This window comes from Dipodomys merriami, unplaced genomic scaffold (genome assembly GCF_024711535.1).
Source record: "Dipodomys merriami isolate MVZ:Mamm:240054 unplaced genomic scaffold, mDipMer1.0.p SCAF_33, whole genome shotgun sequence".
Classification (NCBI taxonomy): domain Eukaryota; kingdom Metazoa; phylum Chordata; class Mammalia; order Rodentia; family Heteromyidae; genus Dipodomys; species Dipodomys merriami.
In genome coordinates, this window is record NW_027204826.1 from 10,682,518 (window position 1) to 10,699,525 (window position 17,008).

Here is a 17,008-nt window from a genome sequence, read left to right on the forward strand (position 1 = left end):
CTGTCTCTTTTTCTGTCTCTCTCTCTCTGTCTCTCTCTGTCTCTTTCTCTCTCTCTCTGTCTCTCTTTCTCTGGGACTGTATTGAGATTTGAACTCAGAGCCTGGCACTTGCTAGGCTGGCATTTGACCACTTGAGCCTTGATTTCCTTCAGCTTTGGTTTGTTTGTTTTTCTGATTATTTCTGAGCTAGGCTCTTCTGTCTGGGCTGGCCACAAATCATACTCCTCCACTCTTACTTAGCCTCTTGAGTAGCTGGGATTACAGGCCTGAGCCACTAATGCCAGCCTGGTGATGTTTTTTTTAACATTAGTGTACATTTCCCTTTACACAGTGTATCCCGTTAACCGTACCTCTGCCCTTACTCTCCTGTATCTCCTCTCCTCTTTCCTAAAACAAGTCCAAGTGGTTTATTGCTCTATTTCCATACGGGCAGATAAGTGCTTTGAACATATTTTACCCTCCTTCACCCTCTGTTGGTCTTCTTACCTCCCATCTGCTCCTAATATCTGTCCTAAATCTCATAGCGCCTGTTTCTGAGGGTTTTTTTAAAGTATACATTAGTTGTACCAAGGGGCTATGCCATAGTATTTTGTGTGTGTGTGTGTGTGTGTGTGTGTGTGTGTGTGTGTGTGTGTGTGTGTGTGTATTGTGTCTGGGCTTCTTTTTCTCGAGGCTACTACCCTACCACTTGAATCACAACTCCACTATTATTATTATTACTATTATTATTTGCTAGCTAATTGGAGACAAAAGTTGTATGGACTTTTCTGCTCTGGATGGCTTTGGATCTCGATCCTCAGAGCTCAGCCTCCTGAGTGGCTGGGGTGACAGGTGTGTGCCACAGGCTCCTGGCTTCTCTTATGTTCAGAAGAATCCCCTCTTTCGCCCTGGCCTTTCTCCATCTTGTGGGCCGTTACACTTCCAGCGAAGAAGCTGCTCACAGGAGCGCTCCAGCCCTCAGCTCAAGCAGGACCACAATTCTGGAGCGGGGGGCGGGGGGTTTAAAATGCATAGCGTGTCCCCTTGTGTGATCAGTGCGGGCGGTGCTTCAGAGAAGGGGGGGTCCCCACGCCGCGGGGGGCTGGGCTGGGCTGGAAGGGCTGTGCTCACCTCAATGTTGAGCAGCCAGAACTGGAGGCTGGCCACTGCCTCCTCCCCCAGCGCCAGGTTCCACACCACCACGTACAGGGCCTTGTCCGTGAAGAAGCACTGGTTGACCGTCGCCATGCTGGTGGGGCCACCGATGTCCCAGACGTTGAACTCCACCGACTCCACCTACTTGAGTGAGGCACCACGGAGAGGCGTCTTACAGACCATAGACACCATCAAGAATGAGTGTGGCGGGGCCTGCCTGGAACCCCTGCTACTTGGGAGGCAGAGATAGGAGGATCGCCGTCTGAGACTAAATGGGCAACACTGCCAGATCTGAAAAGCAAACTTGACATGCCTGTATGGAAAACAAACTAAAAATTTTTAAGAGGCAAAGGATAACGAAGCATGACGATCTCACAATACGGTGGAATTTGTGAAATTTATGTCATCACTTAATCACAATAAAAAATAGGAAAAAAGTCAGGGAGCAAAAAATAAAAGGTAATGTTATGGTTGGTCACTTTTTGGTAGATTATATTAAGCTTGATACTAATAAAGTTCACTTGAGACGTTTCTTTTTATGTTGTTTAAATTACATAGTATTTGACCCCCAAGACGTCACAGTTCACTCACTGACTAGATTCTGCACGTTTTACAAGTGAATTACCACTGAAAGTCACTTATCCTTAAAGCCTCGCTTCTACTATTTTTTTTTTACTTATTTTCAGTTAGATTTTGTCTCATAAGAAAGTAGTTTTATTAAAGTATTTTTTATAATTAAAAAAAAAAAGAGGCCAAGGAGTAGGACACAGAACAAGGCAGGGTGTTAGCTGAGCAAGTAGGAAGCTGAATACCAAAACAACAAACAAACAAACAAACAAACAAACAAACAAAAACCAGAAGAAGGACAGGGGAGAAGAAAAGAAGAAAGAAGTGTACTTTGCATCTGAAAAAGACTCAACCACAGAAAAGTTATGGGCATTCTACGATATCTGTAAGGTCTCAGTAACCCAGGCAATCGAAAGGGGTCCAGTGACATGAGAGTGGACTTCTAGAAGCTTCTATCTTGCCACTAACAAAGCAGGGATGTCAGGGACCATTGCAGTCATCTTGGAGGCTCAGGCTCAGCCACAGATGGCCAAGAGACATCTTGAAGGGAGCCCCCCCCCAAGCTGACATCACAGCCCCCACAGAGGTGGGACCAGTCAGATGGAGGAGGCAGTCTTGGAACTTGTGTGGGTCAGAGGGTGGCGGCCACCAAGGAGGATGGGAAACTCCCTGGCCCAGAGCCTGCTGGGAAGGCTGTGTCTCTCTCTGTGAGGTCAGACTTAGAGCAGCTTGGGCTGCTATGGATGAGCTGGAGCCAGAACCATTTCCACTGGGCAGTGTTTTTCCCACGGACAGAGCAAGCGGGCCTGGGTTTGTTTGGTTTTTACGGATAAAAACGAGAATGGACAGCTGGCTCTGAGCCAGCTAAAGGCCAGCTACAGTTAGGGGACCTGGTGTCTCAGAAGCCCTGGCCCCTGTCCTTCAGGTGAAAGGGGAGGGCTTTGCTGATGGCAGGAAGGAAACGGACAGGGAGTACTGAAGGAGGAATTTCGGCCTCAGGCATCAGCTGGTTGAGACCAGCTGGGGAGAGAAAATGAGTCAGCCCAACTCCTTCCTGCACCTGGTATCCATTAGCTGACTTGTCTCTCCCTCACAAACAGAAATCCATTCTTTGGGTTTTGGTGCTGAGGATAGAACTCAAGACGTTTTTTTTTTTTTTTTTTGGTCAGTTGTGGGGCTTGAACTCTGAGCCTGGGCGCTGTCCCTCAGCTCTTCAGCTCAAGGTGAGTGCTCTACCACTTGAGCCACAGAGCCATTTCCGGTTTTCTGGTGGTTTCTTGGAGATAAGAGTTTCACAGGCTTTCTTGTCTGGGCTAGCTTTGAACCGAGATCCTTAGATCTCAGCCTCCTGAGTAGCTAGGATTACAGGTGTGAGCCACTGGTGCCCTATTGACTTTTTTTTTTTTTGGTACCTATCCCTGGACTTGAACTCAGAGCCTTGCATACTTTTTCTACTCAAGGCTGGTGCTTGACCAGCTTGAGCCATAGCTCTCCTTCAAGGCCTTAGGGCTTTGAACATGCTAAATTCTCCCCACTGAACTGCACCCCCCCATCTCATCTTAAGAATGTAATGTATAGTCAGAGTAAATGCTTCTGTTCTCAAACTGGATGGCCCTGATTTGGGAAGTGGTTCTGGATGAGAAATTCTAGCAAAGCCCCATTTCTTGCTGGCACTGTATTTGGGGACGGCTGAGAAAGGCCAGCCCCAAAGCCTTGCCCCTTGGGCCCCTGAATCACCCCAGGGCAGAAGAAACAGCACCCAGCAGGAAGGATCCCACTGAGACTTCTTACCTGAGCTGAGAGGAAGGGCTCACCCTAAAACCACTAAGTCCATGAATGCATCCCCCCCTACCACCCCGAGATTTCCCATGCCCTTTTGTTCTTTTCAGAGCAGAAAACATGTTTCCATCTGCCTGGTCCTGGGTGAGAAAGATGGCAGCCAAAGGTTTAAACAATATCCAAGTGCTCTCATTTTTACCTTTGTGTTTTTGGTAGAGCAGAGGATTGAGCTGCATCTAACACCCCCCTCCTTTTGTTTTTTTGCATTGGCTATTTTCAAAGTAGGGTCTCACTTTGTTCCCCAGACCAGGCTGGGCTGTGTTCCTCCTACGTGTGCTCCTTGAGGTAATTGGGGATGGCAGGCATGTACCACCATGCTCAGCCATTGGTTGAGATGGAGTTGCCTGCATTTCTGTCTGAGCTGGCCTTGAACTACAACCTTCTGATCTCTGCCTCCCTAGCAGCTAAGACGATCAATGGGAGCCACTGCACCAGGCTAAGGATTCTCTCTCTTTTCTTTTCCTCCCTCCTTTCCTTCTGTTCCTTTCTTTCCTTTTGTTGCGGGAGGCAATACTGGGGCTCGAACTCTGGTCCTTCCTTGCATTCCTGCTTAGCTTTTTCCCTCAAGACTACCTGAGCCACATCTCCACTTCTGTTTTGTTTTTTGTTTTTTGTTTTTTTTTTCTGGTTAATTGGAAAGAAAAGTCTCTCCGCTTTGTCTGGGCTGGCTTCAAACCAGAATCCTTGGATGTCAGCCTCCTGGGTAGCTAGGGTTACAGGCATGAGCACCAGCTCTGACTAAATAGGAATTGAACAAAGGCATTTCAGAACTTGGGGCCGAAGTGGGGACCGGGATAGCACGGGGAGGGCCCGGGGGTGTCCCTGGCCTTCTGGTTAGGGAGCGGGGAGATGCTGGGGTTCTCCCATTAGTCCTCAGCCCTAGGGGAGCCCCTTCCCAGGTCATCTGAATCTCAGTCTTGGGGGCCAGCAATGAGCCCTGAGCAGCTCTGTCTTTAAAATCCCCTCCAGGGGACCTAACGGACAGCCAGCCAAGTCTAACAAACCACTGGCCGAGCGCCTCAACATAATCACGGCTGAAGCCGACAAGGTCGTGGACAGAATTGACTTTGGAACAGCACACAGCGGCCTCTGGCAGCCTGGGGGGGGGGGGGGCTGGACACCAGGCTGTGTGCAGAGGACGGCGGCCCTCCTCGACCCCCCTGGAGAGGCCCCTCCCACCCACGTGGCCGCTCCTGGGGCCCAGCCTTGACCTTGGCCTTGGAGCCGGCCGGCCTCTGCAGCTCCCACTTGGTGGTCCTGATGGTGGCCTCGCCGTGGGTCCCCTGCGGGGCCCGCCCTGTCTGTAGGATCTCCAGGAGGGTGGACTTGCCCTGACGGGGCGGGCCGGCGATGATCATCTTCATCAGCCTGCATCTCTCCGCCTGGCGGAGCTGGGCACGCAGGAAGGACAGCACAGCTTTGGGGCCTGCGTGAAAATATAAAAGGGGGGGGGGCTCGTTCACAGCAGGCCCTGGCCTGGTTTGGTGGAAAAATCTAGACTCTAGAGTCGTGCTATCTGCAAAGACACATCCACCGTCCCCTCCGGAGTCCTGACGCCCTGGGTGTCACCCCTGGTGTGGAGCAGAAGGATCAGGGTTACTCCTCCACCATGGGGACGTGGGAGGCTTGGTGGGGAAACTCAGGGCGTGGCGGGGGCAGGCCGCGGGAACCGCACCCACCTTCCTTCCGGACGTCCGCGGGCACGTTGCCCACCTGCAGGTCTTCGATGTCCAGCTGCCACAGGTTGCTCAGCTGACCGAGCTCAGGAGGGAGCTCCCGCAGGCTGGGATTGCTGGACACACAGGTCACCGTGAGGGGACACACATGTGCACACGCGCATGTGCATGCACACACACACACACACACACACACACACACACACACACACACCAGCCTCCACCCCAAGCCTCCCACCTCAGGCCCTGACTTCAAGTATCCCGTTCAACACTGGACAGTACACAGTGGAAATGAAGGCTTGGAGCTGGGGCCTCTCTCCTCCACACCCCCCAATCTCTTCAGGACTACAACACCACCAAGAGGGCTTTGGTCTCTTCTTGACAAGGCACTCTTCAACATGAATGTGCCAGTCCTGGGCCTTGAACTCACAGCCTACATACTGTCCTTGAACTTGTTCCCTTCAAGGCTAGTGCTCTACCACTTGAACCACATCTCCACTTCTGGATTTTTGCTGGTTCTTTGTATGTAAGAGTCTCACAGACTTTCTTGCCTGGGCTGGGGGCTTGAACCAGGATCCTCAGATCTCAGCCTTCTGGGTAGCTAGGATGACAGGCGTGGGCTACAGGCGCCTCCCTGGCCCCCCAGGACCCGTCCCCCGCCCCCTTTCTCCCCATGCACATACTTTCCCAGGTAGAGCTCTGATAAGTTCTTCAGCAGGCAGACTGACGGAGGGACGGCATCGAGGTGGTTGTCGTTCAGATAAAGGACTTCCAACGTGTCACCGAGGAAGGCTGGAAATTCCAGCGTGCTCCCTGCGAAGAAATGACCAAGCAGGTGACCACAGGAGCCTGGAGACCCAGGAGGGACACAAACGGGTCCAGCCGCCAGAGGGCGCTTTGGGAAACTTGCCAGAATGGAATATGGGGTCTCACCAAACCCAGACCCCTTCATTCCATGGGCTTCCTTGAAGGTACGGGGACAGACCCGGTGACACACACATCGCTTGCAAAAGCAACACAAAAGAACAAAGCCCATATTCTCCATTGCCAAAGGGGATCGGTGAAGCAATGAAGGCACAAGGTGGCATGCGTATGCATTTCACCAACAGGACTTCGACAGGAAACGCGATCAGTATTCCCCGTGTTTTTTGGTTGGTGCTATTTGAAATTTTTGTTTTAAAATATACACGTATTTCTTCTTCAATTTGTTTTTAAAGAGCTCTTTAATTAGTAATAATAATTATTTCATTTTATTTTGCTTGTCGGGAATGGGGCCTGAACTCTGGGCCTGGGCGCTGTCCCTCAGCTCTTCAGGTCAAGGCTAATGTTCTACCACTTGAGCCACAGCGCCACTTCCAGCTTTTTCTGCTTATGTGGTACTGAGGAATTGAACCCAGAGCCTCATGCATGCAAGGCACGCACTCTACCACTGAGCCACCTTCCCAGCCCAATAATAATATTTTTAAAAATGGCCTATTCTTTTTTAGGTTGTCTAAGATGGCACTCTAAAAAAAAAAAAACTGGCCAGACTCTTGACAATTCAATCGACTTATCCATTAGGCTAATTTTTGAGGTTACTAGAGTAATAGGCTAATTTTTGAGGTTACCACAGAAATCATATCAAATCTGCCATTTACCCAGGCTCAGGGCATTTGCACGGAGAAAGAATACCCCTGGGTGTTGGAAGTAGGGATCAGAGTTCAGGTTTTACCAGAGTCTCTGGATGGCTTTTATTCCACGGCTACCAGCATGGCAAGCAGACAGGAATAGCCCTCCTAGAGCTCAGAGAATTCAAGATGGAAGCCTCATCACACAGCCCCTTCCTGCTCCCCACCCCACCTTGGGTGCCCTGCCAGATGGGTGACAGACAGAGGAGTCAAGATTCTTTTCTTGGGCAGACACTATGTTTGATTGCTCTTGATATAAGTACCTCCCCTCCCCCCCCTGCTTTCTCTGCCCAGATCAGCAGTATCAATGGTTAATGGGGTAACTTGGCCTCAGAGAATGTTCTGGAAGAGATGATAGTGGAATACCAAGATCAATGCCTGGAAAATCTGCCCAGCCAGCTGCAAGGCCAATGTGGGAATTGAATTACTGTAAATTTTTCTTCCTTCCTTTCTTTCTTTTTTTAAAGATAGCTTCATAGCCAGGTGCTGGTGGCTCATGCCTGCAATCCTAGCTATTCAGGAAGCTGACATCTGAGGATCTTGGTTCAAAGCCAACCTGGGCAGGCAAGTCCATGAGATCTGAATTAACCACCAAAAAGCTGAACGTGGAAATGTAGACAGAGTACTACAGAGCAAAAAAAAGCTAAGGGGTAGCACCCAGATGCTGAGTTCCAGTTCTGTGTGCGTGTACACACACACACACACACACACACACACACACACACACACACACACACACACACACACACAGAGATCTGGACGAGGACTTATCATGGAGGAGAACTTTCACCACCAAGGCTTGTTTTCTGAAAAGGGAAGTCAGCGTTCGCCTCCCTGATCCACGTTGTCATGAGAGACGATCTATGCGCTTCCCCACAGAGGGAGACTGTCCTGAGCACCTGGCGGGCAGGCTTCCTGGCGTGCAGGTTCGGGTGTGGATGAAGTCTCTCGAGAGGCTGGCAGGCTGGAGCGGGAGCCTCAGCTCGGGAGCAGCCGCACCTGTCCCAGCCTCCTGCCAACCATGGAAACACCATGGAAACTGGGCTGGGGCAGCCCCGGGCTCGAGGTATTTATGAACTGTTATTATTTATTCATAAGTTATTTATGACTCCGCCGGTCTGAATTTTACCGTAAAAACGCTCATCCAAATTATTTTTGGACAAGGCCGCTGCACAAATAGAACCGCTCGAGCGCGCACAGTCCCCTGGAGCTGCACCATAAAGTGCATGATTCTATTACCCCCAGGTCAACAGCTCGACCGAGGGGGAAAAAAGGGGGGGTTTGCAAGGGACGCCCCACCCTGCGCTGCCTCCATTCCACTCAGCTGTGGACCTCCACCGCCCAGATGAAACTGAAGACACCAAGAGGCCTTTGTCATCTGCCCAAACCAACTTGGCCTCTGCCAGGGGCCTCCTCAGGGGCGGGGCCTCCTCTCCCTGCCCCCCCAGCCCCCCAGACATGCAGGAGGGAGGGTCAACTCCCAGCCATTTTCAGGGTTGCTCCCTGCTCCCATGGTGCTTTGCTCTGCGCATCTTGACCTTCCTGTGATATATAAACTCCTACACAATGTCCTTTCATCCCTCTAAAGAACTGTCACCAGGACCCTTCAGAGTCCAACACCCAAGGATGCCCAGGGCCCGGTGTAAAGTAGCTCCTCAGACGTCTCTAGATGCCACGATGCAAACGCTACATAAATGCTGTTCATTCTGCTGTGTTGTTTTGGGAAGGATGACAGGGGAAATGGCCGCCCATGTTCAATACTGATGCAATTTTTGTTTTTTTCCCCCCCCAATAGTGTCAACTGATGGTGAGTTGAATCTGCAGATGTGAAACTGCAGACACATCTCTATCTGCCCCACTGATGGCTACTTCTTCCATGGTAGAACCCTCCTATGCACAGAGGATGGGTCTACATGCATATCATTTGCATACGCCACACCCACCAGTCCACAATGGAGGAACAGGTGGACAGATTATGTTAGCTGGCTTCTTGCCAATGGGAACCTCCTGGCCTCTGTGACACTTCTCGCACTCCCCCCCCCACACACACATCTGTTCATGTCAGTTTCAATGCTTCCTGCCCAAGAAGCCAGTGACATCACAGTGCATTTAGAACAAGCTAACCACTGGCTCCTGGGCAGTAGAACAGCGATCCAAGGGATCTTTCCTTGAAGGCCGTTGGCTTTAGAAGGCCAATTTTGACCCAAGTTGCTCTCACAGAGGCGGAGAGTAGAAGTGCGGTTACCCGGAGAGCTGGCGAAGGTGTGGAGATGAGGGCTGCGGAGAGCATGGCCCGTGATTGCATTTGTATGGGAGGCGCAGCTTCCAAAGTTCTACAGACAACGGGGTTGATATGACTGACCACAGATGATGGCATATAGCAAAAATGTACCTGAAAGGAGTCCGAATGTCCCCAACACAGAGAAATGGCAAACTAGGGTGAGGGAAATTCCATTTACCCTTAACCTGACCACGATGCACCATCGCCAATGCCCTATGAATATGTACAATCACTACATGATGAGTAACAATAAAATTATGCTATATATTAGAAAAGAGAGGCGGCACGGATGGCTCACGCCTGTAATCCTAGCTGCTCAGGAGGCCGAGATAACACAAATAACCATTGTGAAGCCAACCTGGGCAGGAAAAGCCCATGAGACACTTATCTCCAACTCATCAGCAAAAAGCCAGAAGTGGAGGTGTGGCTCAAGGGACAGAGCACCAGCCTAGAGTGAAAAAGCTCAGAGACAGTGCCCAGGTACTGAGTTCAAGTCCAGTACAGAAGAGGAAGGAGGAAGAGGAGAAGGAGGAGGAGGAAGAAGAAAGGAAGAGGAAGGAAGGAAGAGGAGGAGGAAAGGAGGAGGAGTGGAAAGGAGGAGGAGGAGGAAAGGAGGGGGAAGAGGAGGTGGAGGAGGAGGAAAAAAGGAGGAGGAAGAGGAGGAGGAAGTGGAGAGGAGTAGGAGGAGAAGTTGGAAAGGGGGAGAAGGAGGTAGAGAGGAGGAGGAGGAGGAAGAGGAGGAAAAGGGGAGGAAGAGGAGGAGGAAGAGGAAGAGGAGGAAAGGAGGAGGAGGGGGAGGAGGAGGAAGAAGAAAGGAAGAGGAAGGTAGGAAGAGGAGGAGGAAAGGAGGAGGAGTGGAAAGGAGGAGGAGGAGGAAAGGAGGGGGAAGAGGAGGTGGAGGAGGAGGAAAAAGGAGGAGGAAGAGGAGGAGGAAGTGGAGAGGAGTAGGAGGAGAAGTTGGAAAGGGGGAGAAGGAGGTAGAGAGGAGGAGGAGGAGGAAGAGGAGGAAAAGGGGAGGAAGAGGAGGAGGAAGAGGAAGAGGAGGAAAGGAGGAAGAGGGGGAGGGGAGGAGGAGGAAAGGAAGAGGAAGGAAGGAGGTGGAGGAAAGGAGGGGGAGAAGGATGAGGAGGAAAGGAGGAGGAGGAGGGGGAGGAGGAGGAGGAGGAGAGGAGAAGGAGGAGGAGGAAAGGAGGAGGAAGAGGAGGAGGAGGAGAAGGAGGAGGAGGAGGAGGAGGAGGAGGAGGGGGAGGAGGAGGAGGAGGAGGAGGAGATGATTCTGGCGTCTTGTGGCAAAGGAAGCGGAGGCATGCCAGGTGCCTTGCTTTCCTCATGAGAAATACGCAAAGTGGCGTCCAGCCGGCCTGTGGCGAGGCGTGGAGCAGGTGTGCGTGCAGCCAGCCCGGGGAAGGGCTCAGCACCAGCTCCTGACCTGCCCCACCGAGCCCTGCACCCAAAGCCAGGACGCCGGCCTGGCACGCGCGTGGCACAAATAACCCTTGATTTCTCCAGATGGTCACGGCTATGGAAAGGCAACGAGCCACTCGAGAGAATCCCCAGGGTTTCCATTAGTTGAGGGCAAGGGGACAGGGGTGGGGAGCTAGGAGACAAAGCCACCCACCTGGACTCCTTCCCCATCCACCAGGGACTCTGGGCCCCAGCACACACCTGAATCCGTCGCCGAGCGCTGGCGCCCTCTGGTGGTGAAAAGGGAGATCCGCTTTGTTTTCAGGCCCTCCTCACTCCTGTGGGACGGGAGGGGAGAGAGGCTCTGGGGACACGGCCACTTTACTATCAGGGCCACGATCCGAGAACACAGAGTCTCCTCTAGGGCCTTCCACCAGCCAGAATGTTCCTCCCGGGGTCGGCTCCAAGGCCATGCACTCCAGTGGGGAGATGGAGGCCAGCACACCCTCTAAGGAGCACTATGCACGCGGGGGCCCAGGCCTTCTCCTCCTTACTTCCCAAGCTGGTTTCTGGAGAGGTCCAGGGTCTTGAGGTGTCTGCAGGTCCATTTGTCCTGGAGAGGCAGCGACACTAGCTGGTTTTCCTGTAACCTCAAGACCACCAAGGCCTGGAAGAGGGAGGGGGTGGGGGGGAGAAGACAAGGCCGAGTCAGAGCCTGCCAGCTGGCTGATAGACTTTACCTCCCAAAGTCAGAGCTTCCCTTCCCTTCCCTTCCCTTCCCTTCCCTTCCCCTCCCGTCCCTTCCCTTCCCTTCCCTTCCCCTCCCGTCCCTTCCCTTCCCTCCCCTTCCCTCCCCTTCCCTTCCCTTCCCTTCCCCTCCCGTCCCTTCCCCTCCCTTCCCTTCCCTTCCTTCCCTTCCTTTCTTTGTCCTTCCCTTCCTTTCCCTCTTTCCTTCCCCTCCCTTTTCTCTCCCCTCTTCTTTCCTCCCTTCTCCTCTTCTTTTATTACTGTTTTGTTTTTGTTCTGGTACTGGGGCTTGAACTCAGGGCCAGGGTGTTGTCTCTTAGATCTATTGTTCAAGGCTAGCAGGGCTCTACTGCTTGAGCTACATCTCTGCGTCTGTTTTTTTCCCCCCACGGTTCATTAGAGACAAGAGTGTCTTGGACTCTCCTGCCTGGGTTGGCTTTGAAATCCTTGCTCCTCAGATCTCAGCTTCCTGAGTAGCTAGGATTACAGGTGTGAGCTACCGTGCCTGGCTTAGGCACCTATTTGCTGGCTGAACGTTTTCTCCCTGCTCCCTTTTTTCCTTCTCTCCCTGATTTGTCTTAGAAGAATCTGTGGATTGATTTTGTTCAGCACAGCTACAGCTGAGCCGTCGGGGGTCCTTACGTCTAGCTGGAAAAGTCCCAGGGGAACTTCTTTCAGTGCGTTTTCAGAGAAATCCACATCTCGCAGGTGGTTTTTCCAGAACACAGCCATCTTGTCGGGCAGCGCTGCCAGGGCATTCTTGGATGCTTTGCAGCATCTCTAAGCGTTTGTGGAGAAAGAGACAGAATAGTCAGGCGCCTGCCATCTTGCTTCTTTCTTCTGTTGTCTTAAAAGACCAGAGCCTTCCCACTCCTCCTGTTTCTGTGGGAAGAACTATTTTCCTGCGTGGTTCTTGAACCCAGAGCTGGGTCGGCTGGCTTCCAGGGGGGATTACCTGCCCCGGGGCCCCTTGCCTTGGCTGATACTAACCAGCGGACAGGCCCAGGGATCTGGAAACACCTTGAGGTTGTTTCTGGAGACGTTCAGGTGAGTGAGGCCTTTGAAGGAGTGCAGGAAGAGGGCGGGGAGCTCCGTCAGTCTGTTGTCGCTCACGTCCAGCTCCTGCAGCTTCCGAAGGCCAATCCAGTTAGTGGCTGGGAGGGAGTACAGATAAATCCGAGCATAAATTGCTAATATATATACTATATATAATAGATATACTATATATCATATATAATATATATTAATATATATATATCTACCAGGAAGAAAATCACCAGTGTCATCAGATCATGCTGGTGGACACATACCATTTTCTTCTTCAAATAACTTTTCTAAGTAGTTTTTTGAAGCGATCAGTTTTTGAAGTCTGGACAGGTGCAGAAATCCCGGTGGGAGGTGAGAGAGCTTGTTGCTGGAAATGTCGATTTCAAGCAGCCTGGGGTTGGGAGAAGGGAGTCAGGGGATCAGAAGAAAGAAGAAGAATTTTAAAAAACGTCAGGAGCCAGTAGCCAGTGGCTCACACCTGTCATCCTAGCTACTCAGGAGGCTGAGATTTGAGGATCCACATTCAAAACCAGCCCTGGCAGGAAAGTCTGAGTCTCTTATCTCCAATGGATTATCAAAAACAAAAACAAAAAGCTAGAAATGTCCAGGTGGCTCAAGCAGTAGAGAGCTAGCCTTGAGCTAAAAAAGCTCAGGGACAGTACCCAGTCCCTAAGTTCAAACTTCAAGACCAGCACCACAAAAAACCCAACAACAAAAAAAAAAAAAAAAAAAAGGAAGAAAGAAAAAAAATCACTTGACATATTTCTCTGAAAGCAAGGGATTTTTTTCCCTCTTTCTGAAAAATTTTCTGCACTGTGATTTTTCTCCTGTGATTCTCATTCATTTGATGAACTTTTACAATGACTGGTGTAGACAACAAAACAAAACAAAACAAAAACCAACCAAACAACCAAACAAAACCCTGAGTCTACTTTCGGCCAATTTTAGGATTAAAATCCTTCCTAGGAATATTCTGGAAAAGCGAGCTGACACCCTGGGGCAGCTGGGAAGCCACCCAGCAGGACTTTTTCTCTTGTTGACACTGACAGATCTGTCCCTCTGGCCTGGATTAAAAAAAGAAAAAAGAAAAGAAAAGCAAAACCCACATGGCTCAGCACAGGTGTCTCAGGCTGACAATCCTAGCTACTCCGGAGGCTGCCACGTGGAGGATCACAATGTGAGGTCAGCCAAGGCAGAAGAGTCCAGGAGACTCCATCTCCAAATAGCCAGCAAAAAGCAGAGACAGAGGTGTGGCTTGAGTGGTAGAGTGCCAGCCTAGCAAGTGTGAGCCTCTGACTTCCAACCTAACACCACTGCACGAACAGCCTTGCTTTTCCAGCTTCTGGTGTGCAGAACTTGTAAATTCTAACATCTTTGCCTCTTTGTTTACGTAGAGCCTTAGATTGATTTATTTTGGTCCTACTGGGGTTTGAACTCAGGGCCTCATGCTTGTCAAGCAGGTGCTGTACGATTTGAGCCACACCTCCAGTCATTTCCTGCTATTGGTGTTTTGTTTGGTTTTTTCTCAAATAGGGTTTTGCTAGGGCTGGAGCCTGGGCCTTTGACCTTTACCCATACCTCCCACATGGCTGGGATTACAGTGTGCATCACTGTACTCAGCTTATTTGTTGAGATGGAGTCTGACTTTTATTTTGCCCAGGCTGGCCTTCAACTTCGACCCCCCACCCCCAGTCTCTACCTCCCTGGGATTACAGGTGTGAACCACTGCATCTGTCAAGCCTTAGCATTAGCAAATCAGCAAATCCTCTGAGGCAGGAGGCCTTGCAGATAAGTAACCAAAAGAGATGAATGAAGTAAAATCATTCCAGCCTCTTTCCAGGAAAAGCAGACAGGGGCTGGTGCATTCCCCCCATTATGCAAATGACCCATCCTCTGAGGCCCCTCCCCTTTCCCAGGATGCTCACCCTCTCTCTCAATTCTGGTACAGGACCAAGGCAAGCATTTTGGCTAAGGTGTCCCATGACACCCCCCGAGAGGGAGTTCACCCCCTTTTCCTTTGCTCCTGAGAACTCCCACAAGAGGGAACCCAACTTCCTTCTTTCCTGGAGCTGGGACTTTTGTTCTAAAGACCAGCACGCGTGCGTGAGGAAGCCAGGCAGAGGACGGCGGGGGCCCAGTGCCAAGAGTGCCCTGCCCTCCCCCGCCCCCCAGGGCCCACCTGGAGCAGATGATCTCCTCCGAGGAGCGCACGCAGGGCAGCTCCCCGAGGTGGTTGTCCGAGAGATTCAGCTTCCGCAGGTTGATGAGCCCCCAGGGGATCACGGAGGGCAGCGAGGCCAGGCAGTTGGCAGAGAGGTCCAGCTCGGTGATCTGGCAGGAGATGTCCAGGAGCCAGTCCAGGTCCACCCAGGGCAGCCGCAGGTGGGACCACCGCACTCGGAGGGCCTGGCGTGCAGAACACGGCACAGAAAGGACAAACACACAGGCGTGAGGAGATGCCACATGGGGTCAGGGATGGCGGGAAAAGGGGCCAATCATGGAGGTTAAACTGGCAGCAACTGAGAGGTGCCATATCTAGCCACTAGGTGGCGATGTGTGCCGTGTCCTCTCCCTTAGCCGGATCTCCTGTCTCCCTTCTCCCCCCTCCCCTTCTTCCTCTCCCCTCTCCTTCCTCTCCCATTCTTTCTCCGCACCTTACCAGAGAAGAACAAGTAACTAGGGTTACTTGTGTATGTTGGGATAAAATGAGGAGTATTTGAACCCTAGCACTGCGATGCTTACAATCAAGTGATAACTGAGTTACAAAGTGCCTAGTTGGGCGTGGGGGGGGGGAGCGGAATGTATGCAACACAGATAACCAGACATGACCCACACATTGGGCACGATCCCACGCTGGACATGACCCCAGGCAGGACATGACCCCAGGCGGGACAGATGCAGAGGTGAGGCGTAGGGACTGAGCTCTGTCCCAGCGCTGCCTCGGCCCCGGGGAAGCTGTGCTGTGGTGCTGAGGTTTCCGCGTGGGCTGGCCACCTCCAGCTGTGTGTGTGCATGCGTACATGCATGTACACACAGCAACGCTCCGTCCCTCACCCCGCAGGTGAGGGCTGCTTGGGCGTGGGTGTGAGCCTGAAGATGTGTGCTCAGGTACCAACCTCGAGACTGGAATGAAGAGGGGGTTGCTGAGGATCTTGAAGCCATGTAAGTCTGCGCTCATTCAAAAAATCATCATCATGCAAGCATTTACATCCTCTGGATTATTTATGCTCCTACTAGGGCTTGAACTCAGGGCCTAGGTGCAATCTCTTAAGTTGTTTTGCTTAAGGCTGGTGCTCAACCACTTGAGCTACAGCTCCACTTCCTGCTTTTTGATAATGTATTACAGATAAGAGTCTTACAGACTTTCCTGTCTTGGCTGGTGTCAAACCTCCATCCTCAGATCTCAGCCTCCTGTTTAGCATGGATTATAGGTGTGAGCCACTAGCACCTGGCTTGCTGCTCCATTTGAAAGAGGAACTTCGTCATTTCCCCCAGTGGGTGGTTTCAAGTTTAGATAACTTGGCCTTTAACTGTACAAAGGTCAGTTATTTCTGGGACCCACTGAACCTTTCTTTGTGTGTCTGACTTTCCCTGTTGTGTTCTGGGAAGCAGTAATCCAGGAGGACCATGGAGGACAGTCACCATGAACTTGGCCTGTCTCAAAATTCAGGCAAGGGTTTGGTGTCTTAAAGCGGCCCATGCAGAGCCAGGGAATTGGCTTGGCAATGAGTGGACTGGGCTTTGCTTCTTCATCACCAAGAAAATCAACGCGGGCAATAAACATGGGCTTCACTGTGGCTCTCTGGCGCCCCACAGAGGTGGCTTCTGGTAGAGGGGGAAGCAGGTGATGTCCAAGCCAGGGGGAGGAGGGTGACTGAGGCTGGGTGGGCCGTGGTCAAGGGCCCACTCCAAACAAACACCCACTGCCCAAGCACACACACGTGCAACATGATGGTACAAAAGGTGGCCACCCCCAAAGGGCCCCCAAACCAGTTGCATCAAGACTGGGAGCGATCTCTGTCCCCTGTGTCCGGTGGGCTAGCTGCTTCGAAAAGGTCATCGCTGCAGACGCCAGCCAGGGCCAGGGCATCTGCAGGCCCTGCATCCTGCCAGCTAATCACTCTTTTCACTTGGAACTGAGATCTGGCACTGGTGGTTCGTGATCCTAGCTATTCAGGAGGCTTAGATACAGAGGATCATGGTTTGAAGCCAGCCTGAACAGGAAAATCTGAGACTCTGATCTCCAATGAACCAGCAAAAAGCCACATTGGACGTGGGGCTCAGGTGGTAGAGCTCCAGCTGTGAGCAAAAGGAGCCAAGGGAGAGCAAGAGGCCCTGAGCTTGTGTGCGCGCATACACACACACACACACACACACACACACACACACACACACACACACACACACACACACATTTGGAACAAAAAAATGTCATCTCAGTCCCACAGACTGCCTGGAAAGTCAGAGGACCTTACCTGTGGCTCCTGGGTCATGGTTCTGGACACCTCTGGGCTGGCCGGGTCTTAGCTCTCTGTCCAGCTGCACAGAGCAGCTACCCCACAGCTCCCAGGCACTGGGCTCTGAGACTCAGTTGGATTGTAAGAATCCAAAACCTGCACTGGGGAAGCCCGGGGTCTTCCTGACTC

The 17,008-nt window shown here is 51.8% G+C and overlaps 1 protein-coding gene across 4 annotated transcripts in view; it reads right to left on the reverse strand.

The window, feature by feature from the left end:
* The window catches only part of Lrrk1 (leucine rich repeat kinase 1), a 67,793-nt gene that overhangs the window by 30,282 nt on the left and 20,503 nt on the right, over window positions 1–17,008 (reverse strand). For all 4 annotated transcript variants that reach the window (XM_070043137.1, XM_070043138.1, XM_070043141.1 and 1 more), the window contains 10 exons: window positions 14,542–14,768; window positions 12,626–12,753; window positions 12,306–12,469; window positions 11,958–12,095; window positions 11,123–11,235; window positions 10,830–10,906; window positions 5,900–6,029; window positions 5,220–5,332; window positions 4,752–4,966; window positions 1,111–1,275 (listed from right to left, as the gene is read on the reverse strand). In XM_070043137.1, the coding sequence (XP_069899238.1) occupies window positions 1,111–1,275; window positions 4,752–4,966; window positions 5,220–5,332; window positions 5,900–6,029; window positions 10,830–10,906; window positions 11,123–11,235; window positions 11,958–12,095; window positions 12,306–12,469; window positions 12,626–12,753; window positions 14,542–14,768 (1,470 nt within the window). The remainder of the gene's footprint in view (window positions 1–1,110; window positions 1,276–4,751; window positions 4,967–5,219; window positions 5,333–5,899; window positions 6,030–10,829; window positions 10,907–11,122; window positions 11,236–11,957; window positions 12,096–12,305; window positions 12,470–12,625; window positions 12,754–14,541; window positions 14,769–17,008) is intronic.